Consider the following 26,691-nt stretch of genomic DNA (forward strand, 5'->3'; position numbering starts at 1 on the left):
CGAAAATCGAGGGAACTAGGCCGTCCGGCTAGGTCAAACTAGTATCCCGAAATCCAGCAATTTGCAATGAAATGCAAGAAAACGCAATATAGATAGAATTGAGTTTGGTAACACGTACCAATCCTAAAACATTATCGAATGTGACATATTAAGGACACCAAAACCTAATTTACCTAGAAAATATTGAGGGTCGGTATATTAAGTGATTAAGCAAATAATAGATTTCAGTGAACCACTTAACAAGCATTATCGATAGAGACAATTTAATTTAATCTGAAACACTTTAAATTGTGTTTCTCGATTAGTAAAGACTCAGGGAAAGGGAAGGAAACACGAGTCCGGACCAGAGACAATCATCGAGGTTTGTGCACAACTAGTTTTTAAGCGATTTTGTTCTCAATATTTTATATGATTAACTGACATATTTTCTTATGAACTATGTTTAACAGGCATTGGATTTAATTCAATTATTATTGAAATTGCTATAGTATGTATGATTTTAGCTTTGTGAAATGGTATTTCCACAAGTATTAAGCATTGTTATGGATTGAACAAAATATGTTTTGAAAAATTATGATAGAACATGTTTTGAATTGTGATGGTAATTTTCATGGAAAAATGCAAATTTATGATTTGAATTGTGATGAGCATAAAAAATTATTGGATATTAGAATTGACTTTGAATCGAATTATATTGTGATTTATGCTCACTAAATGGATTGTAATATTGTTTTATATCTCACTATAGATGCTTGACTAGGTTATTACTCGTCTCTCTCATTTGTTGAGAAGACAATGGAGTTAGTTGTGTTTTGATTACCATGGTACGTGCACAGGCTTAGATTTTCCTCTGATTTGAGGTTAGATCTAAGTTTATTTTATCGTTATGGCCCTTGCGGAAGATTCATTATTGTGATGGTGCTGCACGATGATTCGACCTCCGACCATAGGGAGTTAGAATCGATTCGACCTCCCGACCATAGGGAGTTAGAATCACATCGAATATGGCCCTTTCGGATTAGTCTTGCATATTAGTGAGATAAAGATTGATTTTTGAGATCTGAGAATGGCTTTTGAATGGTAAGAAATTGTGATTTCAATTATGGGTTATGTATAATTGATTTTGTTGAATTACTTAAATGGTTAGTCATGATTTGATAAATCGAATTTTGTGATCAAAGTCATTTATACAAATGATTTACATTATTGGCAACGAATATTTTGAGTTTTGAAATTTGATGAGTATTCAGATTCCCAATTTATTTACTATAAATTTTGTCAATGTATATTGTACAATTTTTTAAATTATATTTGTGCACCACTGAGTTCACCACTCAGTGATAGCTTTGTATCTTTGTCATGAGTAAGAAGAGCATAGAGCAGTAAGTAAATTTCCTTGAAGATATATTCAGATCAGCTCTAGGTATATCATAGGTATACCCATGTACATAGGTTTTGATGTATGCATGTAATAATATGTATGTAAATTATTTGAGCAGTTGTATAGAAACTCTTGTAAAATATTTTGGTTTGTAATTAAATGTAAATTATTGTAAATGTAAATTTGAGATTTCATTTACTTGAATAGTTTTGTATTATATTTCTTGTATCTCAGTCTTTGAAAAATCACTGCGGATTTGAGTTGAGAAAAATGTTGTGTTGAGAAATATGTTGGAGTTGAGATTTGCAAATACATATTGAAGTGCTTTTTTTACAGGTTTTCTGAAGAACTGTTTTATCCAAAATACAGAGGGCACTCTGCCAAAATTTTTACAGAAATTCCAAATAATTCAAATGTGTCAATTCTATCACTTCAGTTCAAAAAGGTTTTAACACCTGTAAATAGTGCTCACCACTGTAAAAGAAGTAAGAAAAGTTTTGAAAATCCCTTGTAGTGTATTTAATGGGTTATCAGTAGACGGAGTTGGTAATTCATTAGGTATACTACGGGATCATGTTATGCCTTACAGAGGGGTAGGGTGTGACATGTTTTAGTGGTATCAGAGCAATGGTTTTAAAGTGAATTTTGAACTGTGAATTTGAAATCTTTTTGTCAGAACTACAACTGCTCAAATGTTTGATACATATAGCACATTTACATCATAAATGTGAACTAATGGAGAGGAATCTCCTTGCGTTTGTTGTACAGGAATAGAAAATTCTGTGAGAAAAATGGAAGAGAAGAATGAGATAATAGAACAGTCTGTGATGGCAGAAGAACAAGTTGAGGCCCCAGCTCCACAAAATGTCGAAGGCTGTTGTACAGATTTCTGGTACAAATTGCTGCACAAATGGCCCAACAAATGGCCACTTTCTTTCAACAAATGGTGATAATCACACCCAAGCCCAAGTCTGCACCCAACCCCACAAGGGCAGTGTGAAATGGAAAAGAGGGAGAAACCTATGGGTCAGAGCTCGAACAGTAATTTGAGAAAGAGAAAAGAATTTGAGAAACCCAGAGCTCAGGGATACGATAGAGGTGAATCATTAAGACAGAGACCACCAAGGTCCAGTCGTCGAACAACTAGAAGTTCCTACCCTTCCCGCCAATGTGAAACTTGTGGAAAATATCATGGTGGGATATGCTATAAGACCTCTGGAGCCTGCTACAATTGTGGAAAACTTGGACACTTTGCTAAAAATTGTACTAAACCACCTCGATCTGCTCTCCGGATTTCACAGACCGTCAGTCAGAGTCAAGATAGAAATAGAGTTGGTACTCCTCACCACTATAACACAGTGAATCAACCCGAATATAGTAGCGCACCAGTCCGAGCGTCCACTATGCGCCAAGTAAAAGGAGCAGAAACTTCAGATGTAGCTGCTGGTAAGTTCTTAATTTTAGTTATTATTTGATCCCAGCACTACCTAGTTGTGTGTTAGTATTTGAACTATATGTTCTGTTGCTATTCCTTTACAGGGGAATAAATTTGATGCGTTAGTGACTAGTCTTTTAGGATCAAAACTACAATAACAAGTATGATTGACATTAATTTGGAAGAATTGTTAACTAAAAGTATTTTCTAACATGCCATAAATTATAAAGCTAATTGGCAAGCCTACTTAATGTAAGGCAAGAGGACCTAAAAGTAAGTTACAGTAATAGAATTGCTCTAGATGAGGGCAAAAATGTTACTGTTAGTAATTGTCAAAGGAAATTGTAATCAGAATCGGTTTGGGATATTAGTGGATTCGAGAAGGATAAGATGTTAAAAAAACCTAGTCCATGAGGTTATAACGTAGTGACTATATAATGTTCTCGATGTTTGTATTGTAAGCTGCAGATTACAGTACCGACACTAGATTATTGTGTAGAGCTACGTGTTTCCTCGTGGTACAATAAGTAAGAATATTTGTAAGTAATCTATAAATTGATACAGTTGCACCCGAATAGGGTACTATTACTGGAAATAAATGTGAAAATTTTAGTCAGAAATTTAAAACTTGAACTAGCACATCGAAAGACTACACTTGTAAGGTAGCCGAGTCAAGAATCGGTTATAATAATGTGAACTACCAATTACCACGAATTGCTATAAGCTTAGAGATATCAGTACAACGTATCATCCTCAGACAGATGGACAATTGAAACAAGTAATTCAGGTAAATTCGGAAACTCATTGAGTTCCTATAAATAATGAAATAAAATGATAAAAATAACCTGTAAAATGTGATAAGCCCTCAAGAATATATCGAGAACTTATGTCATTGAATCCGAGAGGAGATGGGACAGATACATCCCACTAACAGAATTTGTATACATTAATAAGTGTCAAGCTAGCATACAAGTGGCACCCTATGAAACATTGTAAGGGAACAGATAACTATGGGTTTTGTGATGAGATTTCTGAGGACACAGAATAGTCATGATGCAGTATAGGTTATAATTGACAGACTAACCAAGTCTGCTCACTTTTTGCCAGTTCGGATGGATTATAGCCTGGAAAGATTAGCCAGATTGTACGTATATGAGATTGTAAAATTACATGGAGTGCCAGTATCAATTGTATCTGACAGGGATCCTAGGTTCACTTCTAGATTCTGGGGTAGTCTTTAGAGAGCCCTAGGAACTAGATTGAACTTCAACACAGCATTCCACCCACAGACAGATGGCCAGTCTGAGAGGGTTATTCAGATATTGGAGGATATGCTACGGGCTTGTGTGATTGAATTTGAAGGTAGTTGGGATACACACTTGCCTTTGATTGAGTTTGCTTATAACAACAGCTACCAATCAAGCATTGGGATGCCTCCATATGAAGCTTTGTATGGTAGAAAGTGCAGAACTCCCTTATGTTGGGATGAAGTAGGTGAAAGAAAGATGATTGGGCCAGAAATTGTTCAGCAGACAGAGGAAAAGATCAGATTGATCAGAGATAGACTCAAGGCTGCATCAGATCGTCAAAAGTCCTATGTTGATATGAAAAGAAGAGATATTGAGTACGCAGTGGGTGATAAGGTATTCCTCAAAGTTTCTCCTTGGAAGAGGATTATGAGATTTGGCAGAAAGGGGAAACTAAGTCCTCGTTTCATCGGACCATATGAGGTTCTGGAAAGAGTGGGTCCTTTGGCATATCGGTTGGCATTACCTCTAGAGCTAGCAAGGATACACAGTGTCTTCCATGTGTCCATGTTAAGGAGGTACAGATCTGACCCATCTCATGTACTATCAGTTGAAGAGATTGAAGTAAATCCAGACCTTTCATATGAGGAAGAACCCATAAAAATTCTGGCTTATGAGGTGAGGTAGCTGAGGAATAAACAGATACACCTGGTTAAAGTGCTGTGGAACCATCATTCAGGCCAGGAAGCTACTTGGGAACGTGAAGAGGTTATGAGGAGACAGCACCCACAGCTGTTCAGAGACTAATTCCAGGTAAAATTTTGAGACGAAATTTATTTAAGGGGAGGAGAATTGTAACACCCCTAAGTTCGGTAGTGCGTTCTGCTGCTCCGGTGACCAGTGTTGTCCGGACAGCTAGGATGCCTAGAACTACACTTCAATATGAGTGGGGAGACATAAAATAATGAAATACAAGAAAAGAAAATACAAGAAAAACAAAGGAAAAATAATAGCAAAGAAATGTAGCCAAGTTAAGCGAGTCGGGAATCCTAGCGATGGGTGACCGCACCGGGAAGTCACGGCGTGGATCGTTGACTAGCCCTGGACTACGGGGAACCCTGAAAAACATTTTTAGGACTTAAATAGACCCTTATTGAAGAATAAATATCATTAGAAAGATCAAAGAAAAATTAAATAATTAGTACAAAGAAAAGTGAGAAATCGAAAAACAGACAAAACCCGGTATTACCGAAAAATCGGGAATGCCACCCGAACAGGGGCATTATGGTCATTTGACATCCCGAATTGTCTTTTGACATAAATTTCCATTAAAAATAAATAATATTACACTTAGAAAATAAAATGAAAAATTAATTTAGTGGTACCTAAAGTAAATAGTGAGAATTAAGGGTTTAATGTGGGATTAAGTGAAAGTTTAACATATTATATGATTAAGTGAGTGAGTGGGCCACTAAAGGAATAAACTAAGAGTTAAGTGGGACATGTGTACACCTAAAATGCAATCAGAAACTTCATCTTCTCCAAATGCTCCATCCATGCCGAATTGAAGGAAAAGGAAAACTCCATGGCCATTTTCTTCAAGCTCACTTAACACCCTCCATTTCATCTCTAAATACTTAGGTTCCTTCATGAAAAATGGTCTACACATCACAAGGAAGATATTGATACCAAATTTGAGAAGTTTGGTGAAGGTTTAGCAAGTTACAATCAAAGGTAAGTTTACACTTTTGAGAATTCCTTTGTTAAACTTTATGTTCATGTTATGGGTGTTAGTTTTGTGAAGGAAATTTTAAAGTTTAAATAGTTATTGAGATAGCCATTTTTGGACAGCCATGGGGTCACGCATTTAATGATTTATTATGCATATAATTGATGAGAAATAATGTTGATCATGGTGATTTAATATCCTAGTGAATTATTTCACATATATATGGTGATTTATGCACTTGGATGGGAATTGGTAAATTATAGGGCACTTTGATGTTGAAGGACAATTTTTGGCAGCTTGGGAACACTTGAGTAAATGTATGTATTCATGGAAGTGTAGGCAGAATATTGACCTAGAAGGATTGATGGATATGTATGTAGATTGATATTGTAAGTGTATGTAAGATTTGTAATGGTTAGGTGTGTATGTAATGATACTTAGAACTTGTAAATGTGAATTATATTTGGTGTGTTGAGGGTAATTGTAATCTGCCCAAAGTAATGTTAATGTAAAGTAGAATATGCTTTTGGTAATGTACCAAAACAGATTGGTAGGGAAGTGAACAAATTGCAAGGTAAATGTGTGTAATTGATGTGTGTTAAGCAAGGTAACCAAGGGCAGTGTACATTTTAGCCAATAAGTTTAAATGTGTAACCTCAATTGGTATGAGACCAATTGGAGGTGAAACTAGGCACAAAATGTGCCAACTTTCATTGAGAAAACATACCAAAATTCTGCTTGCAAGGTGACCTAAGAAAATGACCAATTCGGATTAGGTGCAATTAGGACCTGAAAAATGACCAATTGGGCAGCAGTGAGTGTTTAGGCCATAACTCACTCAAAACAGGTCCAATTGACCTGAAATTTTAACCATGAATATTTAAGACCCATACCTACAAGTCTTATGAAGACACCAAAACCCAGAAATGACCAGAAGCAAGTCAAAAAGCTTGCACAAGTTCGGGTCCAAAAACTGGCCGAACCAAAGTTGACCAAATTGACCTAAAATTGACCTAATTTGATGCCATTTGACCAGCAATAGTGTAATGACCATAACTTGGTCTACTTAACTCGGATTGACCTGAAATTTTGCCCCGCGTGCAATAAGACATAGATCTACAAGTTTGTAGTTTTGACCGAAACCCGAAAACTGAGGGAACTAGGCCGTCCGGCTAGGTCAAACTAGTATCCCGAAATCCAGCAATTTGCAATGAAATGCAAGAAAACGCAATATACATAGAATTGAGTTTGGTAACATGTACCAATCCTAAAACATTATCGAATGTGACATATTAAGGACACCAAAACCTAATTTACCTAGAAAATATTGAGGGTCGGTATATTAAGTGATTAAGCAAATAATAGATTTCAGTGAACCACTTAACAAGCATTATCGATAGAGACAATTTAATTTAGTACTGAAACACTTTAAATGTTTTTCTCAGTTTAGTAAGACTCAGGGAAAGGGAAGGAAACACTGAGTCGGACAGAGACGATCATCGAGGTTTGTGCACAACTAGTTTTTAACTGATTTTGTTCTGAATATTTTATATGATTAAATGACATATTTTCTTATGAACTATGTTTAACAGGCATTGGATTTAATTCAATTATTATTGAAATTGCTATAGTATGTATGATTTTAGCTTTGTGAAATGGTATTTCCACAAGTATTAAGCATTGTTATGGATTGAACAAAATATGTTTTGAAAAATTATGATAGAACATGTTTTGAATTGTGATGGTAATTTTCATGGAAAAATGCAAATTTATGATTTGAATTGTGATGAGCATAAAAAATTATTGGATATTAGAATTGACTTTGAATCGAATTATATTGTGATTTATGCTCACTAAATGGATTGTAATATTGTTTTATATCTCACTATAGATGCTTGACTAGGTTATTACCCGTCTCTCTCATTTGTTGAGAAGACAATGGAGTTAGTTGTGTTTTGATTACCATGGTACGTGCACAGGCTTAGATTTTCCTCTGATTTGAGGTTAGATCTAAGTTTATTTTATCGTTATGGCCCTTGCGGAAGATTCATTATTGTGATGGTACTGTGCACGATGATTCGACCTCCCCGACCATAGGGAGTTAGAATCTGATTCGACCTCCCCGACCATAGGGAGTTAGAATCACATCGAATATGGCCCTTTCGGATTAGTCTTGCATATTAGTGAGATAAAGATTGATTTTTGAGATACAGAATGGCTTTTGAATGGTAAGAAATTGTGATTTCAATTATGGGTTATGTATAATTGATTTTGTTGAATTACTTAAATGGTTAGTCATGATTTGATAAATCGAATTTTGTGATCAAAGTCATTTATACAAATGATTTACATTATTGGCAACGAATATTTTGAGTTTTGAAATTTGATGAGTATTCAGATTCCCAATTTATTTACTATAAATTTTGTCAATGTATATTGTACTATGTTTTAAATTATATTTGTGCACCACTGAGTTCACCACTCAGTGATAGCTTTGTATGCTGTCGCAGGTAAGAAGAGCATAGAGCAGTAAGTAAATTTCCTTGAAGATATATTCAGATCAGCTCTAGGTATATCATAGGTATACCCATGTACATAGGTTTTGATGTATGCATGTAATAATATGTATGTAAATTATTTGAGCAGTTGTATAGAAACTCTTGTAAAATATTTTGGTTTGTAATTAAATGTAAATTATTGTAAATGTAAATTTGAGATTTCATTTACTTGAATAGTTTTGTATTATATTTCTTGTATCTCAGTCTTTGAAAAATCACTGCGGATTTGAGTTGAGAAAAATGTTGTGTTGAGAAATATGTTGGAGTTGAGATTTGCAAATACATATTGAAGTGCTTTTTACAGGTTTTCTAAAGAACTGTTTTATCCAAAATACAGAGAGCACTCTGCCAAAATTTTTACAGAAATTCCAAATAATTCAAATGTGTCCATTCTATCACTTCAGTTCAAAAAGGTTTTAACACCTGTAAATAGTTCTCACCACTGTAAAAGAAGTAAGAAAAGTTTTGAAAATCCCTTGTAGTGTATTTAATGGGTTATTAGTAGACGGAGTTGGTAATTCATTAGGTATACTACGGGATCATGTTATGCCTTACAGAGGGGTAGGGTGTGACATGGGAACTACCGAAGTGGGGTATAAATACCCTGTAAATTTTCAGGCATTTCTGGGTCTATTTGCTATGTGAACTTAATTTGATCGGATCTACCGCAAAATTTTGGTTCAGTAGGCAAACAATATCAAACAACCCCCAAAATTTACACCCAACGTCTTAAACACACCCAAATAATGCTGGTAAAGTTTCAGGCCTAATAGGTAAGTCGAACTCAATGACCCAAATAATCTCTCATGCTTGATATCAAAATGAAGGAAGCAAGATGGATAGCTAGAATAATGGCTTTGGCTTGATTAACCCAAAACCCTAAGACAAACTCAACAAAACAAATTTTTAAACAAACAAGTCATACTAAACCCCAAGAGCCAATTTCGGTCAAGCATACAATGAACAAAAATGTGAATAACATAAACACAATAAGAAGCAAAATAAGGTTTAGCAAGAAAGAACCAGAAGCAAGATGAAGAAGAAGAAACAAATATGGAACTAGAGCCAAACAGCAAATATGAAAAAGGTAACAAACAAAAAGAATAAGAAGCAAATAGAGAATCTACCTTGTTTGGACGTCCCTTTGCTCTGATACCAAAAACTGATGTGAACCTTCAAGTAATTGGTAACTTGAAAACCCACATTCAAGAATTAAATGAACAACATGGAAAGCACCAAATCAAGATGTATGAATTTGAATCTTTGAACCAGTACAATCAGATTATTGTGTAATTCAAAGAAAATATCAGAAATGGGATTCTTGACCTAATTCATATGGAGAATGAATAAACCAAGAATATTATGCACATTAAACCTTGCAAGATAGAATCTTAGCAAGTTAATGAGCTTCACAAGAACAAAGGTAATAGCCAATTCACTCACTAATGGAGCAGAAATAATCATTCATTAATATTCAAAGTGTGTCTTCCACCCTCTCATTACACTTGTATTTATAGCCTCTTGGCTTCAAAGCTAAAGACAAAAATATCCCTACTTTAGTAACAGTGTAAGGGGCTTTAAGTCCAAACAAAAATTAATCTATCAAAAGACTAAAAACTCCTTACAAAAAGTAAATTTAATACAGCAGCAAGTAAGAGCATTTAAGTCCAAAAGAGAGGTGGTTATAACAACAAGGAATATTCCTTGAAAAAGGTGCCATCAGATACATGTACATGGGTTAGATCTGGTGCATGCATATCCACAGGTTATTCCATGTAATCTAATGCTCCACATGACACCTGGTCACTTCTAAGCATAATTTTCACCAAATTTAATCATTTATATTTTTCTTCATGCCATTCCAGCTTATAATCCTTGCTCCTTATGATTTCACAAATTAAATTCTGAAGTGATTTAGCTCTAGCTCTAGTAATTGGACCTTGGATGAAATCCTTTGTCGTGGATGTAGCTTGATTCTCATCATAAAATTTATTAAAAAAATACAAGCTATACCATTATATAATAAAATTTTATATTAACAAGTTCTAATTTAAATAGAATTCCATTTAAATAAAAGAAATTTAAATATATTATATGAAAATTTTTAAATTTATAATTTATTTTATATAAACTATGTAAATATTTAGAGTTCAGACAGAGTTCTATTAAATTTAAAAAGTTATTGGGAAGTACAAGCCTTTTAAATTTAGAAATATTAGTAGATATCATTTAAGTTTAAAAATATTATGAGATAATTAAATAAAATCATTAAATAAAATATAAATTTTAAATTAAAATTTTAATTATTAAATATTTTAAAAAAAATATATCAACGATTTAATTATTCTAAAAATCATTAACAAAATAAAATCCGGTATATGATTTAAATTTTAAAATTATCATATACTGAAATTATAATAATTACAAGTTTTAAATAACAATAATAATAATAGTTTATAATAAAAGCATTACCCACCAACAATTAGAAGATGATTTTTTAGTGGAAATAAATGATGTTTACTTTAACCCGTCATAACGATATTTTCATTTATGAACAAATTATATTCGCCCAACAACAAAATTTATAATAACTATCCCACCTTAATATATTATGGTTGGATAGTTATAATTTATCATTATGCAAGGAAGTTTAAAAGACTTAATACTTTTATTATTTGCAAACAATACCTTTAATTACTTATATTTATTTATAATTATTATATTAATTTTATTATTTAAATTAATTTTAAAATTTATATAAATTTAAAATTTTTAGTCTTATTTATATTTAACTTTCACTTAATTAAGTTTTTTATTACAATCTGAAATAAAATTTTATAAAAGAAATATAATTTGTTAATAATAGTTATTTAAGAACTAATTAGCCATTTAATAGATTCTTGTAAAAATAGAATTGCAAATCTCATAGGAATATATTTTTTCTATTTCTTCCAAAATATGTGTATAAATAGTTAATAAACTCGATTTGCTCATATCTGATATCTTAAATGAAGCAAAACAGCTATATACAACACATTATATATATATATATATATATATATATATATATATATATATCATCTAATAAATTATTTTGATAGTTTTTTCCTAAAATGAAACATATAGAGATAAAATGGTTAGAGTTTTATTCATAAATATGTTTTCATTTCATTATTTTTACGGTTAGGAATATTTTTCAATTAATTTATAAATTAATTAAGGTTATATCTCTTATTTCAAAAACTATAAAATTATATTTTCTCTTTAAATCAATAAAATTAACTTTCATATTTAATTTATATAATCGAGAATTACCTATTAAGTGTTACCACAAAAGTTAAATTAAATAACCACCATCATTAACCATATCTTTTGGTGTTGGGTATTGATTTTTTTTCATTGTTGAAAAGGGAGACAAAGGGAATAGCCTTTTAAGTTATTTAAAAAATATATATTTAATTTAATTAGTTAGATTAATTTTATATTTAAATTTAAATTGTCAATAAATAATATAAAAATTTATTAATATTTGCAAATTTTTTAATTTGATTGATTAAATTGGTTTTTTATTAAAATTCAAAATTATATTCTATTAGGAATATTACTTAAGCTAAAAAAGAATAACAATAGTATTTTGAGTGAATTGTACATGAATACATTGCTAATAATAATACTGAGCAACAATAAATCTATCATTAATTAATTCATAATAATTCACTGTTAATAATTTTTGTAACAAATAATATGTCGCTATGAAAGTTTATGTGACAAATTAAATTTGTAAATAAATTTTATTTCTAATATTAGTATAATTAAAATAAAATAAAATTTTTAATATAATTTTAATAGTAATTCTACTTATATAAAAAATTCTGGTATAATTTTTAATTTAAAATTTTGGTAATTCTATAATCTTAATAATATAAATATTATTAATTCATTAACAATTATTTAATCCATTGTAATAAAATTAATAAAAATTCATAAATACTAAATCTCACTTCCACTAATTTATTTTTTTAATTATTCTAAATATTCACAAACTTATAATATTTAAATTTTAATTAATAAAAAAATTAAAGTTAATTATTTAACAGTTCATAAATTTTGATTTTATTTTGACTTTAATTTTTTGTGTTAAGACTCCTAAAACTTAATACCATAAGTAATTTTTATAATAATTACTTCAAATTATATGTAAAAAAAATCTCTCAGTTAATATATTTATATTATACTAAAATATATAAATAGTGAAACTAAGAAACCTTAGAGTATATAAATAATAAAATAAAAAAAATGGATTAAAATAATACGCTCCTATCTTGTTTAGCATTAATTGACTAATTATATATAAAAAATTAAAAAAAAATATATATAAATCAATAATTAAGAGTAATATACAGTCATAGTAATTTAATCTTATGATAACAAATAACTAAATTTAATTGATTATTTAAAATTAATATATTATAATAATATTATGTTATGTAAAAAAATAATCCAAAATTATATATAAAAAGATTATAACCAACATCGCACAGTTAAAAAAATTAATTTAAATAAATATATGTAAATCATAATTATATACTTATGTGTCAATTATATTTTAAATTTGTAATTATAATTTTATATTCATACATACACTTAGAAGAGTTATATTTTATATATTTTTTGATAACAAAATTCTAAACCTGTATTTCCAAGTTATTATAAGAGTGCTATGACTACTAAACTCTCTCCATGTCAACTAGATTTTATATTTATTATTATTTTTAAATTTATTTATAGATTATTTTAAAAAATTGTGAAAACTAATAAAATAAGAAGTTTTTATTTATAATTCTACTATCTTACTCTAAATGCTATTTCAATCGTTAAATTGCTAAATATTTTATAATTATTGATAATTGACACTATTACTTCCAAAGTCAAAATACTATAATTTTAAATTCAATTGGTTGGATTTAATTTGCTTTTTACAGTTTTTAATTTAAAGATTCGGGTTTTTTGTTATAAAATCTTGGGTTATTTACCCGAAACCGATTGCACAATGAGGAGACGGAAAGAAAAAGAAAAAAGATTTATAATTAAACAAAGTCAACAGGCACACAAAGACAAAGGAGAAGTGAGTGTGATGATTTTGCAAAACCCATTTAGCATTTGGGCCCAGCAAGAAGAAGGAACATCTCCTTTCTCGTCTCTCCGTTCTTTTTGAAGGTAACTAAAGCACTTACTAATTTCCTAATCTTTTGTCCAGACTGTTTCATTAGATTATGATTTCATGGTTTCATGCGTTGTTGAATTGCAATTGATGGATTTGATGAATTGTTGCAATCAAGAGGATGAGAGATATCTTGTTGAAAAATGATGAAAGTAGTTCACAAACAAAGAAAAAAAAGGGGTTTTTTGAGGTTTCCTTAACTCTTTTTTTTTTTTTTTTTTTCTCATGTGCTTTTAGTAATTAATCGCTCATGACTTGATCTGTTTTTAGTTTCAGTTTGGCATACTTAATGATTGGTTTAATTAGATTCAGAAATTCAGATCGGGAACCTTGTGTGATAACGCTCGATGAACTCTTCCTTTGCTTTAGAGAGAGAGTAGTTTCCTGCAATACTTATGGAATTAATTTCCTTGTTTTCATTAGTCATTAGAACTTTTAAATAATTAGTATTGTGTTATGCCCTTCTAGTGCCTGAGATCACTTGTTGCAAAATAAATTGCAGCACTCCTGGAAGTGTTGATGGTCATCCTATCGTTAGCAGCAGGCTTCTGACAAAAAATTTGGTCATTTCACCTCTGTATAGATGCTCATAAAATTTAGTTGTTTACCACTTGCTAATTCTATATTTTAGATAGCTTGCCTTTGGATTTGCTGTTAATAATCCTGGTTTTGTTTGATAGCCTAAAGCTTTTTGAATTTCTGTAATTCATAAGGTCATTTTCTGATGGCTCGATCTGCATTAGATGAAATGTCTGACTCGGGGGCTTTTTTGAGGACTGTTTCAACATTCCGCAACTTTATTTCACGAGACCCGAATTGTCAATATCCAGCAGAATCCGGAAGGTATCATCTTTATATATCATATGCCTGTCCCTGGGCTTCCAGGTGCCTTGCATACTTGAAGATTAAAGGACTTGAGAAAGCCATTAGTTTCACGGTAAATTTTGAAATACATAGATTCAGATTATAATGACTAAAGTGTTATTTTTCTTTCTTCCTTACTCTGTTCAGTCTGCAAAACCCATATGGGAAAGAACCAAGGACAGTGATGAACATATGGGATGGGTTTTTCCTGCTTCAGAGACAGAGGAACCAGGAGCTGAGCCTGACCCTTTGAATGGGGCAAAAAGTATAAGGGAACTTTATGAGCTTGCAAGTACAAACTATGCTGGAAAATATACAGTTCCTGTATGTTTATTCCTCATAAAGTTGTCTTTTTATCTCTTGTTTTCTACATTCTCTTCAATAATGTTCTGTGTTTGTTTTGTGATAGGTGCTATGGGATAAGAAGCTCAAGACAATTGTTAATAATGAGAGTTCTGAGATTATTCGAATGTTCAATACTGAATTTAATGATATAGCTGAGAATTCAGCTTTGGACCTATATCCTTCGCACTTGCAAACTCAGATTGATGAAACCAATGAATGGATATACAATGGTATAAATAATGGTGTTTATAAATGTGGGTTTGCAAGGAAGCAAGGGCCTTATGAGGAGGTAAGCTATTTAATGGTGTATTATTTTGGGATAAACTAGGCCAGGTATGCATTTATTGAATATTTCTTTCCTTAGTTGAAAATTTCATTGGTCCTTCACTGCAGGCTGTTAAACTATTGTATGAAGCACTTGATAAATGTGACAGAATACTTGGAAAGCAACGCTATATATGTGGAAACACTCTGTCCGAAGCAGATATTCGGTTGTTTGTTTCCCTCATAAGATTTGATGAGGTACTAGATTTTCACATGAAAAGTACATATAGATATATTATCAGACATATTTCTTGACTTGCATATAATCCTCTTTTCATCTATGGAGGACATGTAAGATGTCACACATGGACTACAAGATTCCAGGCTTTCCCCAAGTTTTATTTTCTTTTCCCCTGCCTTCTCAGCTGCTGAAAAGAATTTAAGGATGAGAATATGAAGAAACTTGTAAAGGAAAAAACAGGAGGAATGAACAGATAACATTTCTTTACTTTCGATATTATTTATATACAACAGTCCATCCAATGACTAAAAGCCACATCAACTACAAGCATATGAAGAAACTTGTAAAGAAAAAAACTGTAGGAATGAGCAGATCACATTCTTTACTTTCGATATTGTTTATATACAACAGTTCATCCAATGACTAAAAGCCACATCAACTACAAGCTAACAAACTCTAAAACAATTGCTGCCTTCTCTATATTCTACAATATTCTAGAATAATTTATATAGTCTTAAGAATATGACCATCAACATGTTGACTTGTTTGTCTAGATAAGTAGAATTTTTTTATTTTCTAGTAATAATTTGTTTTATGGTCTAGTGACAGTAATTTGTGGCCTAACTAATGTTTTTCTTTTGCAACTATAGAAAAACTCTCTCTCTCTCTCTCTCTCTCTCTCTAAATATATATATATTAAATAACTAGTATTATTATGAAAAATGACTACTATCCCTAGAATTTTATCCGGGATCTTGAATTTCTTCCACAGCATAGTTTGCCCTTTGTGGAGCTTTATCAAATACCAATAACGTGCATTTTACATACTTTTCCAATTAGATTGTGAGTATATCTTATGGATTTAATTGTACTTTTTCTACAGGTTTACGCAGTTCACTTCAAGTGCAACAAAAAGCTGCTAAGAGAGTACCCAAACCTGTTCAACTATGCCAAAGACATTTACCAAATTCCTGGTATGAGTAGCACTGTAAACATGGAACATATTAAGCGTCATTATTATGGAAGCCATCCTTCTATAAATCCATTTGGAACCATTCCTCTTGGTCCAAATATCGACTTTTCTTCACCTCATGACAGAGAGAGGTTTTACTAGATTACGTGTGTCTGTGCACATGCATCTGAAGTATGAATGCTGGTTTCTTGGAAGACAGTGGATTGTGTATTGATATTAAGTCATCGCAGATACTGTGCTCTTAGCATTGCCTGTATGAGATGCGTTGTTTCTCCTGACATCAACTTTGATAGGGTTTTTTTTTTTTTTAATTTTTTTTTAATTTTTTTTTTTAAATTTATTGGAGTTTTTTTTTTGAAAAAAAATATTTCCTCTTTTATTATACTCTGTTATGATCCAACATCACTTAGGAACAACCTTGGTGAGGCCACGTATGTTCTAGTCAGAATAAGATATTTTATTAGTTTTTATTTTGACAAAATGTGGGTCATGTGGTGTGAGACGAAAGATTATCTATTGGAATTGCATAAAGTACACTAAGTAATGCTCAGGAAAGATGTTGGAGTCTGATTGGTCTCACTTAAGTATTACCTCCTTAAATAACATTTTCTAAACATACAATTTATACAATCTTAATAGAATTGAGTTCATTAGCAACTATCGTTTTCTCATAATACTATAATGGTACTAAGGATTTATGTCATAAAGGCATAGATAAATAGGAGTCGTCACTTGGATGATAATCGGGATATATTTATTATTTCTTTCGAGGACATTTGACTGAGGCATCAATTTCTGGTAGAAGTTAATTGATGCACTCGATTTTCCCATAGAGTCATGGATGACAAATTAGTCCTTGCAGAGGTTGCACGACCGTTATTATCATAGCTCAATGTCTAGATTTGGGATGGTGGATATGTAAGGGAAAGGCGTCAATCACCCCCCCTTATGCCTGGTGTAATCTCGTTAAAAGTCTTATGTGTTATTATTATTTTTTTTTAATCAAACTTCTTATCTAAATATGCAATTTTTAAACTTATGCACAAATAGTTTGAATAGTAATTATTGTTTATAAATAAATTTCATACACAAGTAATCATTATCCATAGAGTTTCTTTTAATTAAGTGACATTTACTGACATTTACTAAGTGACAAAAATTAATTAAGTATTGATAATTTAATTTACAAACAAATTTAATTTGTAAACAGCTTCAAGTTTCTATTCAACTAATTAATTTATTATTTTATTAAATTACCCTAAAAATAATTAAATTAATAAAATTATACACATATTTTATTTTAAAAAAGCATAAGGCCCAAATAATTACAACCTAAAATAATTTATTTTTAACGTGTTAATTTATTTTATAATTTATTAAATATTTAATTTAATTTATTTATATGCCAAAATATATTTTTTTGTAAATAAGATTAATTTTAATTTACCAAATATTTATATAATTTAATTTTCATATAAAAGTGGGTTAAAAATGTAGATAAAGTTAATTTTTATTTTTTATGCAACAAAATCCTATTATTACTACATATTGCATACAAAATCATTATTTTGAAAATTTATGGACAATTAACTTAAAATAATATAGTTGCCATTGGAAGAAATTACTCTTGAAAAAATACATTCTCTTATAGTATAGCATGTTTATCTTTGTCTTGTTCTCATTAAGTTTCACATAATCATTGCTCTTTTTAATACTTATCTTAGGGTTACTTATCAATTTTATTTATAATATGAAATAAATTAATAACAATTTATATTAAAATCTAATACTTATATCCTAATTAATTTAGACTTTTATTTTGACTACAATTACGTAATGGTCAAGGGTCTTCTAATCCAATTCTAACACTTCATAATACTATATCACATCATATACAACATTAAAATTAAATCAAAATATAATTTAAAACTTAAAAAAAAATTATAAACTTTGAAATTTAAAATTTTAATATTATCAAAACATGTACAAAAATTAAATAAAAATTTCAAAAATATGCCAATACGTCATACAAAATTATAAATTTAATAACTAATAAAAAAAAAAACCTCCTTCAAAAATTTACAAAAATTAGGGTTTATTATTATTTTACATCAAAGACAGATTGTACTACTTTTTCAAAATCGACATATTTCACAAACCCCAAAAGGTATTGACATGAAACCAATGGAAAAGATTAAAAATCGTGATTAAAAAGATCTTAAACTTATTTTTAAAATAAAAAAATACAGAAAAAGATTAAAAATCGGGGAAGATATAGGCCTTGCAATCCAGCTATTTTGTAGATCAAATTTTGCAAATATCCTAATTTTGAATAGTCATAACCAACTTAAATCAGAAGGCCTTTTCATTATTTTTAAGCTTAAAATTATTAGAATTTCATAAAGAATATAAATATAATTTTTGTACAATTTTTGAAAAAATAAAAATTGCAAAAATTAATAAAAACGTGAACTTAGAAAAAAAAAACATGAGTAGATTTGTTAATTTTCCTTAAATTCACCATATAAATATGTATGTTATGAACATATAAGACAAATTAAAAGCAAATAATCATGAAAATACAACATATGATATGTTTCTTGAATATTTATCACTTAGTAACACTCGCCTCTAATCAAATCTTGAATATTTTCTTAAAATAAGTAAGAACCAAGAAAGCAAAGAAAAGATTGGAAATAAGAAGGGAGGATGAGAGAGAGTCTCTTCTTTTTTGTGGTCAGATGAGTCTCTCTCTCTCTCTCTCTGTGTGTCTCTCTCTCTCTCTTTTCCCTCCTCCCTTTGTTATAGGGTTTAAGTAAAAAATTATATGGGAAGTTTATGCAATTTCAAAACATGAAGATTTAAGGAGTCTTAAAGAGAAAAACTTCCTATTTAATTTTTATTTTCCTTTATTTTTCTTTAGAAAAAAATGGTGAGCTTTGTTTATTTAATCAAAATTTCTCACTAGGCCTCACTGAACCCACAGAGCCCAATTAGGTTTAGTTTTTTTTTTTTTTTAAATAAATCCCAAAATTAAATTAAAAAAAACATTTATTTAAATTAATTAATCATTTTTTACTCTTCAAAATTATTTTTTGTAAGAAATATGCCATATATATGATTATCTATTTTTAATACCTTTAAATATATTTCATAGTTATATAATTTTTTCATCATCGAATTCCTCATGGCTTCAATGCACATACCCACAAAATCACACAAATATAGGTCTGCACAAAAAATTACCTTTCATATTTTAAAAAGTATTTTTATGGATTAAAATTAATATTTCTGCTTTTATATTAATTTCTATAAATATCTTCCTAAAACATTTTCCAAATCCGTAAGAAAAAAAATGTTAGACATTTTGATGAGCCTAAGCGAACAGCCAAACAAGTTCTATACTTTCAAAACAAAAAAGAGAAAATGAAATTAGTTTCTTTAAATTAGTATAACAGTTAAAATTTAATACATGAATAAATAAAAATCTAAAAATTTTTTTAAAAATATATTTCAAAATAGATAACTTGACAAATAAAGTAAATCTTAAAAAATAATGTTTAACTAATAAAAGCTTCTCATTCTATTTTATTTTTATTTTAAAAATGTTTGTATTATTATTATTCTGTTTATTATTGCTAAATTTTTTATTTTATTCAATTATAATTCTACACATATTAATTAATACTTTCATTTTACAAAAACCTTATATGGAAAGTAATTTATTAACAAACTGTAACACCCCCGTTGTATAGCCTGGTATATTTCACTGTTCCGGTGACCGGTGTCGGTCCGGACAATTAATGGGATTAGGGCCACACCTAAGACAACATGAGAAGCCATAAACACAAATAATTAGTAATGTTTAATTAGTTAACTACAAATAAGAAAAACAGAATATAAGAGGTTAAACGAGCCGAGAGTCACAGCGATGAGTGACCTCCTCGGGAACGACTGCGAAGTCATTTTAAACTCAAATTTCGAACCGTAAAAAGTGACGTTGCGGTCCTTAGGACCCTTATGAACACAGTGGAAAAGAGAAAATCACGAAAAAGAGCTATTAAGTCAGTCAAATAATTAGGTCAGGGAACCGGAAGAAATATTGGATTATTTGCAAACCGGGATGAACCGGCGAGGGGCGATTTGGTCAATTGACCCCGAGAGCTGACTCCTGACCTAACTGTCAAATAAAATCGGAGAAAAGAAAATTTCAGAATCGAGAATTAAATTAAAGAACTAATAGAAAAAAAAAAAGAAAAGAAAAGAAAGAAGTTAGAAAAGTCAAAGGTGATGTCATAAAAGAATTTATTTAAATGAATTATTAAATTGTGACTTTGTGGTCTTCCATAAGCAAAATAAAAAGAAAAGAAATTGGTTTTTTTTCTTCTTCATTTCCGTCAACCTTCATCTCCTCTCTCATCTCTCTCTTTTTCTTAACTCTCCATCTCCACAAACTCCATTAAAGCTCAATTTTGAGCTTGAAAATCATAAGATTTCACCATAGAAAAATTAGCCACCATAGTTAAAGCTTATCTAGGCAACTTGAGAAGAGGATTGAGCAAGAAAGAAAGAAGGAAAATTTGAAGGAAAGGAGGAAGAAAATTGCTACACAAAGGTTAGTATGCTAAACTCTTCATTTATCCATTCAAATGCACATGTGATGGTTGAAAGTGAGCTTAGAACTTGATTAAATGAAACAAACATGGGAGAATGACCATTGCTGAAATTTGGCCTGGTTGGTAGGAGTATGGTTTGCATGAATATGATGCAATTGAATAAGTTTAGAAACTTTACATAGTTAAATGATTAACATTTAAACCATTAGAACTAGTTAAAGGCATGAAAATGATGAGTTAGGGTTTTCAATGCTAGGGTTTATGAACCAAAATTTGGAGAAATACATAAATGGCATGTTTAACCTATTGTGAAGTGAAATAATGGTCAATTATGACCAAATAACTTGTGTGGGAATGATAGGAAACTAAGTTAAATTCGTAGGTCAATGGTCATGCTGCTGGCAGCATGACCAAACCCACTTTGAAGGACCAAAACTCAAATTTTACAAGTCCAATTGATATGCCACCAATTGGAGATGAAAATAGACATAAAAGAGCACAATTTTCATTAAGGAACCATAGCAAAAAACTGACCAAAACTTGGTGAAACAATTGACCAAAGTGAGTTGATAGCAGGCTGCCACTGCACTAAACTGACCAAATGAACAGTAACTGTTCATTTGGTCATAACTCGAGCTAGGTAGGTCAAATTGACCTGAAATTTTACCAGCAATTAGATATGATATAGACCTAAAACTTTCATGAAGAACACTAACCCAAATTAGGCCATTAACTCATTCAAATCATTGAGCAAAGTTAAATTTACTGTACTGAGATTCTGCAGAATTTTCATTGAGCAGCAATGTTTGGATGGTTATAACTCTCTAGAAAACTCGGATTTAGGCGATTCTTGAACCGATGGAAACCTAAGACATAGTACAACATTTCATATGAAGAAAGTGAGACCAAATTATGAACTTAACTTGATCAAATTATTAACCAAATTTGGACCAAAAATCTGCCAGCACCAAAATCTCAGTATGAACAGTACACGTGAACAGTAAACTTATTTTGGCCATAACTTGAGCTACAAAACTCCGATTGAGGTGATCCAAAAATGAGAATACACTTAAGACAATAAGGAACATTTTCTATGAAGGAAGTTTTGTCAAATTCCAACAGTAGATCGACCAATGGAACAGTGCAACTTTGGAGAACCAAAACCGAAAATTGGCAATTTTGCCAAAATGACCTAAGCTTTGAGAAAATGACCAAAACCAACAAGTTTAATGACCAATATGTGGTATGTGGGTGAAGTTAGAGTTCCCATACCTAGTAAACCTTAAAAAGTCAACTATTTGACTGGAATAGTGCAGTGAATAGTAACCCGAAACATAAAATTTCGAGAACGTCGAATTTAACACGTTAGAGCTAAGTTTATTTTGGATTTATTTTAAGTTCTAGTACTGAAACATTGTAAAATTGCGTGTTTTAGTGGAAAAGAATACCGGGACAGAACCCGAGGAGTAGAGTCAAGGCCAACAGGCGACTCGTTTGAGGTTTGTGCACAACATATACTTTTATAATCATTTTTTGCATATCGTTTTGAACAATATGAAATATTGGATTATGGCATTTTTATGATGTTTGATCTAAATTATTGAAAGTTATTATGTATATTTGAAAAGACAATGTTTAGCAAATTGTTAAGATAAGTTTTGAAACCACAGTGTCATGACCACATATTTGAACACCTCACTAGCACGACTAGTGGGGGTAATTAGTTTCGAATTTTGATTCCTTCTCTGGAGAAGTGTTGAGGTGTGCCAGTAGAAGAGGATGTGAATGGATATCCATATATTTGAGCTAGCTAGCCTTGTGATATGATTTCTCTTTAGCCTCTGGCTATTGAGATTCATGTGATTTCTCTTTAGCCTCTGGCTATTGAGATTCTATTTGTTTCGAATGGCGTGATCTAACTGTGGGTTTTATGAAATGTGTTTTGATACTTTGAAATGAACTTGGTTTACATGTAAAATCTTACAATGCATAATTGTATTTAATTTTCATGTTTAGCCAAAATTTTGAATGAATGTGCTTTAAGTTTTGCATAAAGATTATTTTAGTATATTGTGCACCACTGAGTCCTAGTACTCAGCGATAGCTTTTATTGCTGTCGCAGATACAGAGACTAGAGGAGCAGCAGACTGAGCTGCTGAGGTGTGAGAAGCTACCAGCCTAAAGTTTTCGGGTATAATTTATACCCTAATCAGAATATTTCTTTTAATTTATATATTGCACATAAATGTATGGACATGTACATGGGTCTTGAGCAGCTTGTACAAAGTTTGTATAAAAGTTGTAATAAATTTTAATTTGGACTTTTGGAATGTAAATTTTAGTATGATGAATATATAAATTGTTTATCTTGAATGGAATATGAATAAATGATATTGATGGACAGTATTTTGAGAATTTTTGAACTTGTGAATTTTGAGAAATTGGTTGAGATTGAGTATGAATTTGAAGCAGTGGTTAGATAATTATTGGAAGTGCTTTTATTTCAGGTATTTGAAGAACGGTTTTCTCAAAATACAGAGGAAACTCTGTCAAAATTTTTATAAGATTTGCGGAAAACTAAAATGGCCAAAAATATTAATTAGTTTTAATTTCAACTAAATGTTTTAAATACTTATTAGAAATGCTCACCACTTGTCAAAGATAAGAAAATTGTTTTAAAATCCCTTGTAGGGTACTTAATGAGTTATCGGTAGGTAAAGTTCGGTAGTTCATTAGGTATTCTACGGGATCATGTTATGCCTTACAGAGGGGTAAGGTGTGACATGTTTTAGTGGTATCAGAGCCTGGTTTTGAATTATGTTTTAAATTGTGAATTTGTGTCTTTTCTTTGTTAAGTACAACTGCTCAATGTCCATAATTGTTACATACAGTGCATTACATCATGAATATGAACTAACGGGGGGAAATCTCCATGTGTTACTTGTTCAGGAGATACCCTAACTTCGGCCTGAAATGGAAGAAGGGGATCGCTCAGTCGAGCAGTCTGTTGAAGCTGAGGCACAAGGAGAAGCCCCAGCTTTACCGAATATTAGTGGGTCAGCAGCACCAGCCCCACAAATGCCGCAGTTCCCTGCACAATTTGCACAGCAGATGGCTGCGATGTTTCAACAAATGGCTGGGGGTATGCCTGCTCAAGCTCCACCCCAACCACCTGTGGCACAACCATTGCCTCCAGCCAGACAGTTTGATAAATTGCTAAAGTATGGGGCTGCAGAATTTAAGGGTACAGTGGACCCTTTAGAGGCAGAGCAATGGCTTGAAAGAATGGACAGAGTGTTTAAAAAATTGCACTGCCCAGATGAACTAAAGTTTGAATATTCTGTGTCGCTACTACAAGGGGATGCGTATGATTGGTGGAAGACCATCCCCCACAGCTTGGCTGAACCACCAGTGCTGACCTGGGATGATTTCATCAGAGAGTTCAGACAGAAATACATCCCAGATGCATATGTTGATCAGAAACTGCAAGAATTTTTGAGTTTGAAACAAGGGAACCGAATCAGAGCAGTATGAGAGAGATTTCTCAAGGCTAAGCCACTATGCTGGAAGCTTAGTCTCCACCCCCAGAGATAGATGCAAGAGGTTTGAGTCCGGGCTAAGGCAGAGTCTGAGAATGCAAGTTGTGGGTTTCAGACATCAGAATTTTGATGAATTAATATCACAAGCCTTGGAATTAGAAAGGATAGAATCAGAAGGGGCAGTGAGGAAGGGTTCACAAGAGAAATCAGAAAAAGACAAGGGGGAAAAATCAGTTGAACAGAGTTCTGGTGCTACCTCTGGAAAGAGAAAGAAGTTTAGTGGACCCAGCAGGGGTCGGGGTGGAAGATTTAGTAGAGGCAGATTTTCCGGACAGAGACCCCTAGGTCCGGCCGCCATCAGCGAGGGTTCACGATGCCCGCCCGTGAGACTTGTGGCAAGATTCATGGGGGAGAGTGTTATTGGGCCACTGGAGCCTGCTTTAATCATGAGGCAAGGGTCATTTAGCTAGAGACTGTACTAGTGCTCCGAGATATGGTCCAACTCCTACTCGCCGAGGATCTATTCGCAGTCCCGCTCCCGCAGGTTCACAAATGCTGGTAGAGGAAGAGGCAGAGGTAGAGGCACCGCTTGCAAAGTGGCACAATTGGTCGGGCCAGACAAGGAAGTGCTTCAACTAATCTACGCAATGAGATAGCGTGAAGAGGCCGAGACTTCTCATGTGGTAGCTGGTACATTCTCTATCTCTGATCAAGAAGTATTTGTATTGTTTGATCCGGGTTCAACCCATTCATATGTTAGTGCTAGCATAGTTAGTTCACTTGCTGTTTCATGTGTGTAAATGGGTTTTGAAGTGCTAGTAACTAGTCCTTTAGGACAAGAAGTCCGGGTCAACAGAATTTATAGAGACTGTCCTTTGGTGATCCAAGGACATGTTTTCCTGTCAGACTTGATTGAAATGCCCTTCAGAGAGTATGATATTATCTTGGGCATGGATTGGTTAGCCAGGCATCATGCTATGATTGACTGTAGACTGAAGACAGTCACTTTTGGTCTCCCTCTATACGGTGATGTGGTAATACACGGGGAGAGGCATTTACTGCCATCAAACATCATTTCGGCTGCACTAGCCAGAAGAATGATCAGAAAGGGGTGTGAAGCATACTTGGCACATGTGATAGACACCCAGGTGGGGAGTCCAGCACTAAGGGACATCCCTACGGTATGTGACTTTCCGGATGTATTTCCTGATGAATTGCCAGGATTACCTCCAGAAAGAGAGGTGCAGTTTGAGATTGATGTTATGCCTGGTGTGGACCCAATCTCCATAACGCCATATAGAATGGCACCTGCAGAATTGAAAGAGTTGAAAGTGCAGTTGCAAGAACTGCTTGACAAGGGCTTCATCCGCCCTAGTGTGTCACCTTGGGGAGCGCCAGTGTTGTTTGTAAAGAAGAAAGATGGCACTCTCCGCTTGTGTATTGATTATCGGCAGTTGAATAAGGTGACAATAAAGAATAGATATCCATTACCCCGTATTGATTACTTGTTTGATCAGTTGAGGGGTGCAGCTGTGTTCTCCAAAATTGACCTGAGATCAGGTTATTATCAGCTGAAGGTACAAGAGCAAAGTATTCCTAAAACTGCCTTCAGAACCCGCTATGGCCATTATGAGTTCCTAGTTATGCCATTTGGGTTAACTAATGCTCCGGCTGCTTTTATGGATCTGATGAACACTATCTTCAGACCATACCTCGACCAGTTTGTTGTGGTATTCATTGATGATATATTGGTCTACTCGAGGAATGCAGAAGAGCATGATAGACATTTGCGGATTGTACTGCAGACTTTGAGGGAGAAAGCACTATATGCCAAATTGTCAAGTGTGAATTTTGGTGAAGGAAATATCTTTCTTGGGGCATGTAGTATCGTAAGAGGGCATCAAGGTAGATCCAAGTAAGATTGAAGTCATCCTTAATTGGAGGCCACCGAAATGTCACGTAGATTCGCATTTTAGGTTTATTTGGATACTACCGTAGATTTGTGAAGGGATTCTCCATGTTGGCATCTCCATTAACCAAGCTGCTTAGAAAAGATGTAAAATTTCAGTGGACGGATAAATGCCAGCAGAGTTTTGATGAATTGAAGAGATGTTTGACTGAAGCTCCAATCCTAACTTTACCCACACCGGGTAAAGAATATACAGTTTACAGCGATGCTTCTCACAACGGGTTAGGTTGTGTGTTGATGCAAGATCGAAATGTCATTGCCTATGCATCACGCTAGCTAAAACCGCATGAGAGGAATTATCCGACACAT

The 26,691-nt window shown here is 32.3% G+C and overlaps 1 protein-coding gene across 3 annotated transcripts; it reads left to right on the forward strand.

Moving 5' to 3' along the window:
* The first annotated feature begins 13,419 nt into the window (after window positions 1-13,419).
* LOC131168862 (uncharacterized) lies at window positions 13,420-16,573 on the forward strand. Of its 3 annotated transcripts, none has more exons than XM_058130061.1 (6): window positions 13,420-13,567; window positions 14,285-14,508; window positions 14,583-14,759; window positions 14,845-15,069; window positions 15,174-15,302; window positions 16,169-16,573. In XM_058130061.1, exons 2-6 carry the CDS (start codon window positions 14,296-14,298, stop codon window positions 16,397-16,399), a joined length of 975 nt encoding a protein of 324 aa, XP_057986044.1. In that variant the 5' UTR covers window positions 13,420-13,567; window positions 14,285-14,295; the 3' UTR covers window positions 16,400-16,573. The 3 variants fall into 3 exon arrangements, with proteins under 3 accessions (XP_057986044.1, XP_057986045.1, XP_057986046.1); XM_058130062.1 differs by having other exon boundaries at window positions 13,449-13,567; window positions 14,315-14,508; XM_058130063.1 differs by lacking the exon at window positions 13,420-13,567 and having other exon boundaries at window positions 14,279-14,414; window positions 16,169-16,572.
* The last annotated feature ends 10,118 nt before the right edge of the window (window positions 16,574-26,691 follow it).

The sequence above is a fragment of the Hevea brasiliensis genome, chromosome 11 (assembly GCF_030052815.1).
Source record: "Hevea brasiliensis isolate MT/VB/25A 57/8 chromosome 11, ASM3005281v1, whole genome shotgun sequence".
NCBI classification, from domain to species: Eukaryota; Viridiplantae; Streptophyta; class Magnoliopsida; order Malpighiales; family Euphorbiaceae; genus Hevea; species Hevea brasiliensis.

Excerpts from the sequence above, each read along its gene's own strand:
- LOC131168862 (XM_058130061.1), top strand. The coding sequence starts at position 14,296 with ATGGCTCGATCTGCATTAGATGAAATGTCTGACTCGGGGGCTTTTTTG. Across the intron at positions 14,760-14,844 it reads CTGGAAAATATACAGTTCCT|GTGCTATGGGATAAGAAGCT; the intron begins GTATGTTTATTC and ends GTTTTGTGATAG. Across the intron at positions 15,070-15,173 it reads AGCAAGGGCCTTATGAGGAG|GCTGTTAAACTATTGTATGA; the intron begins GTAAGCTATTTA and ends CCTTCACTGCAG.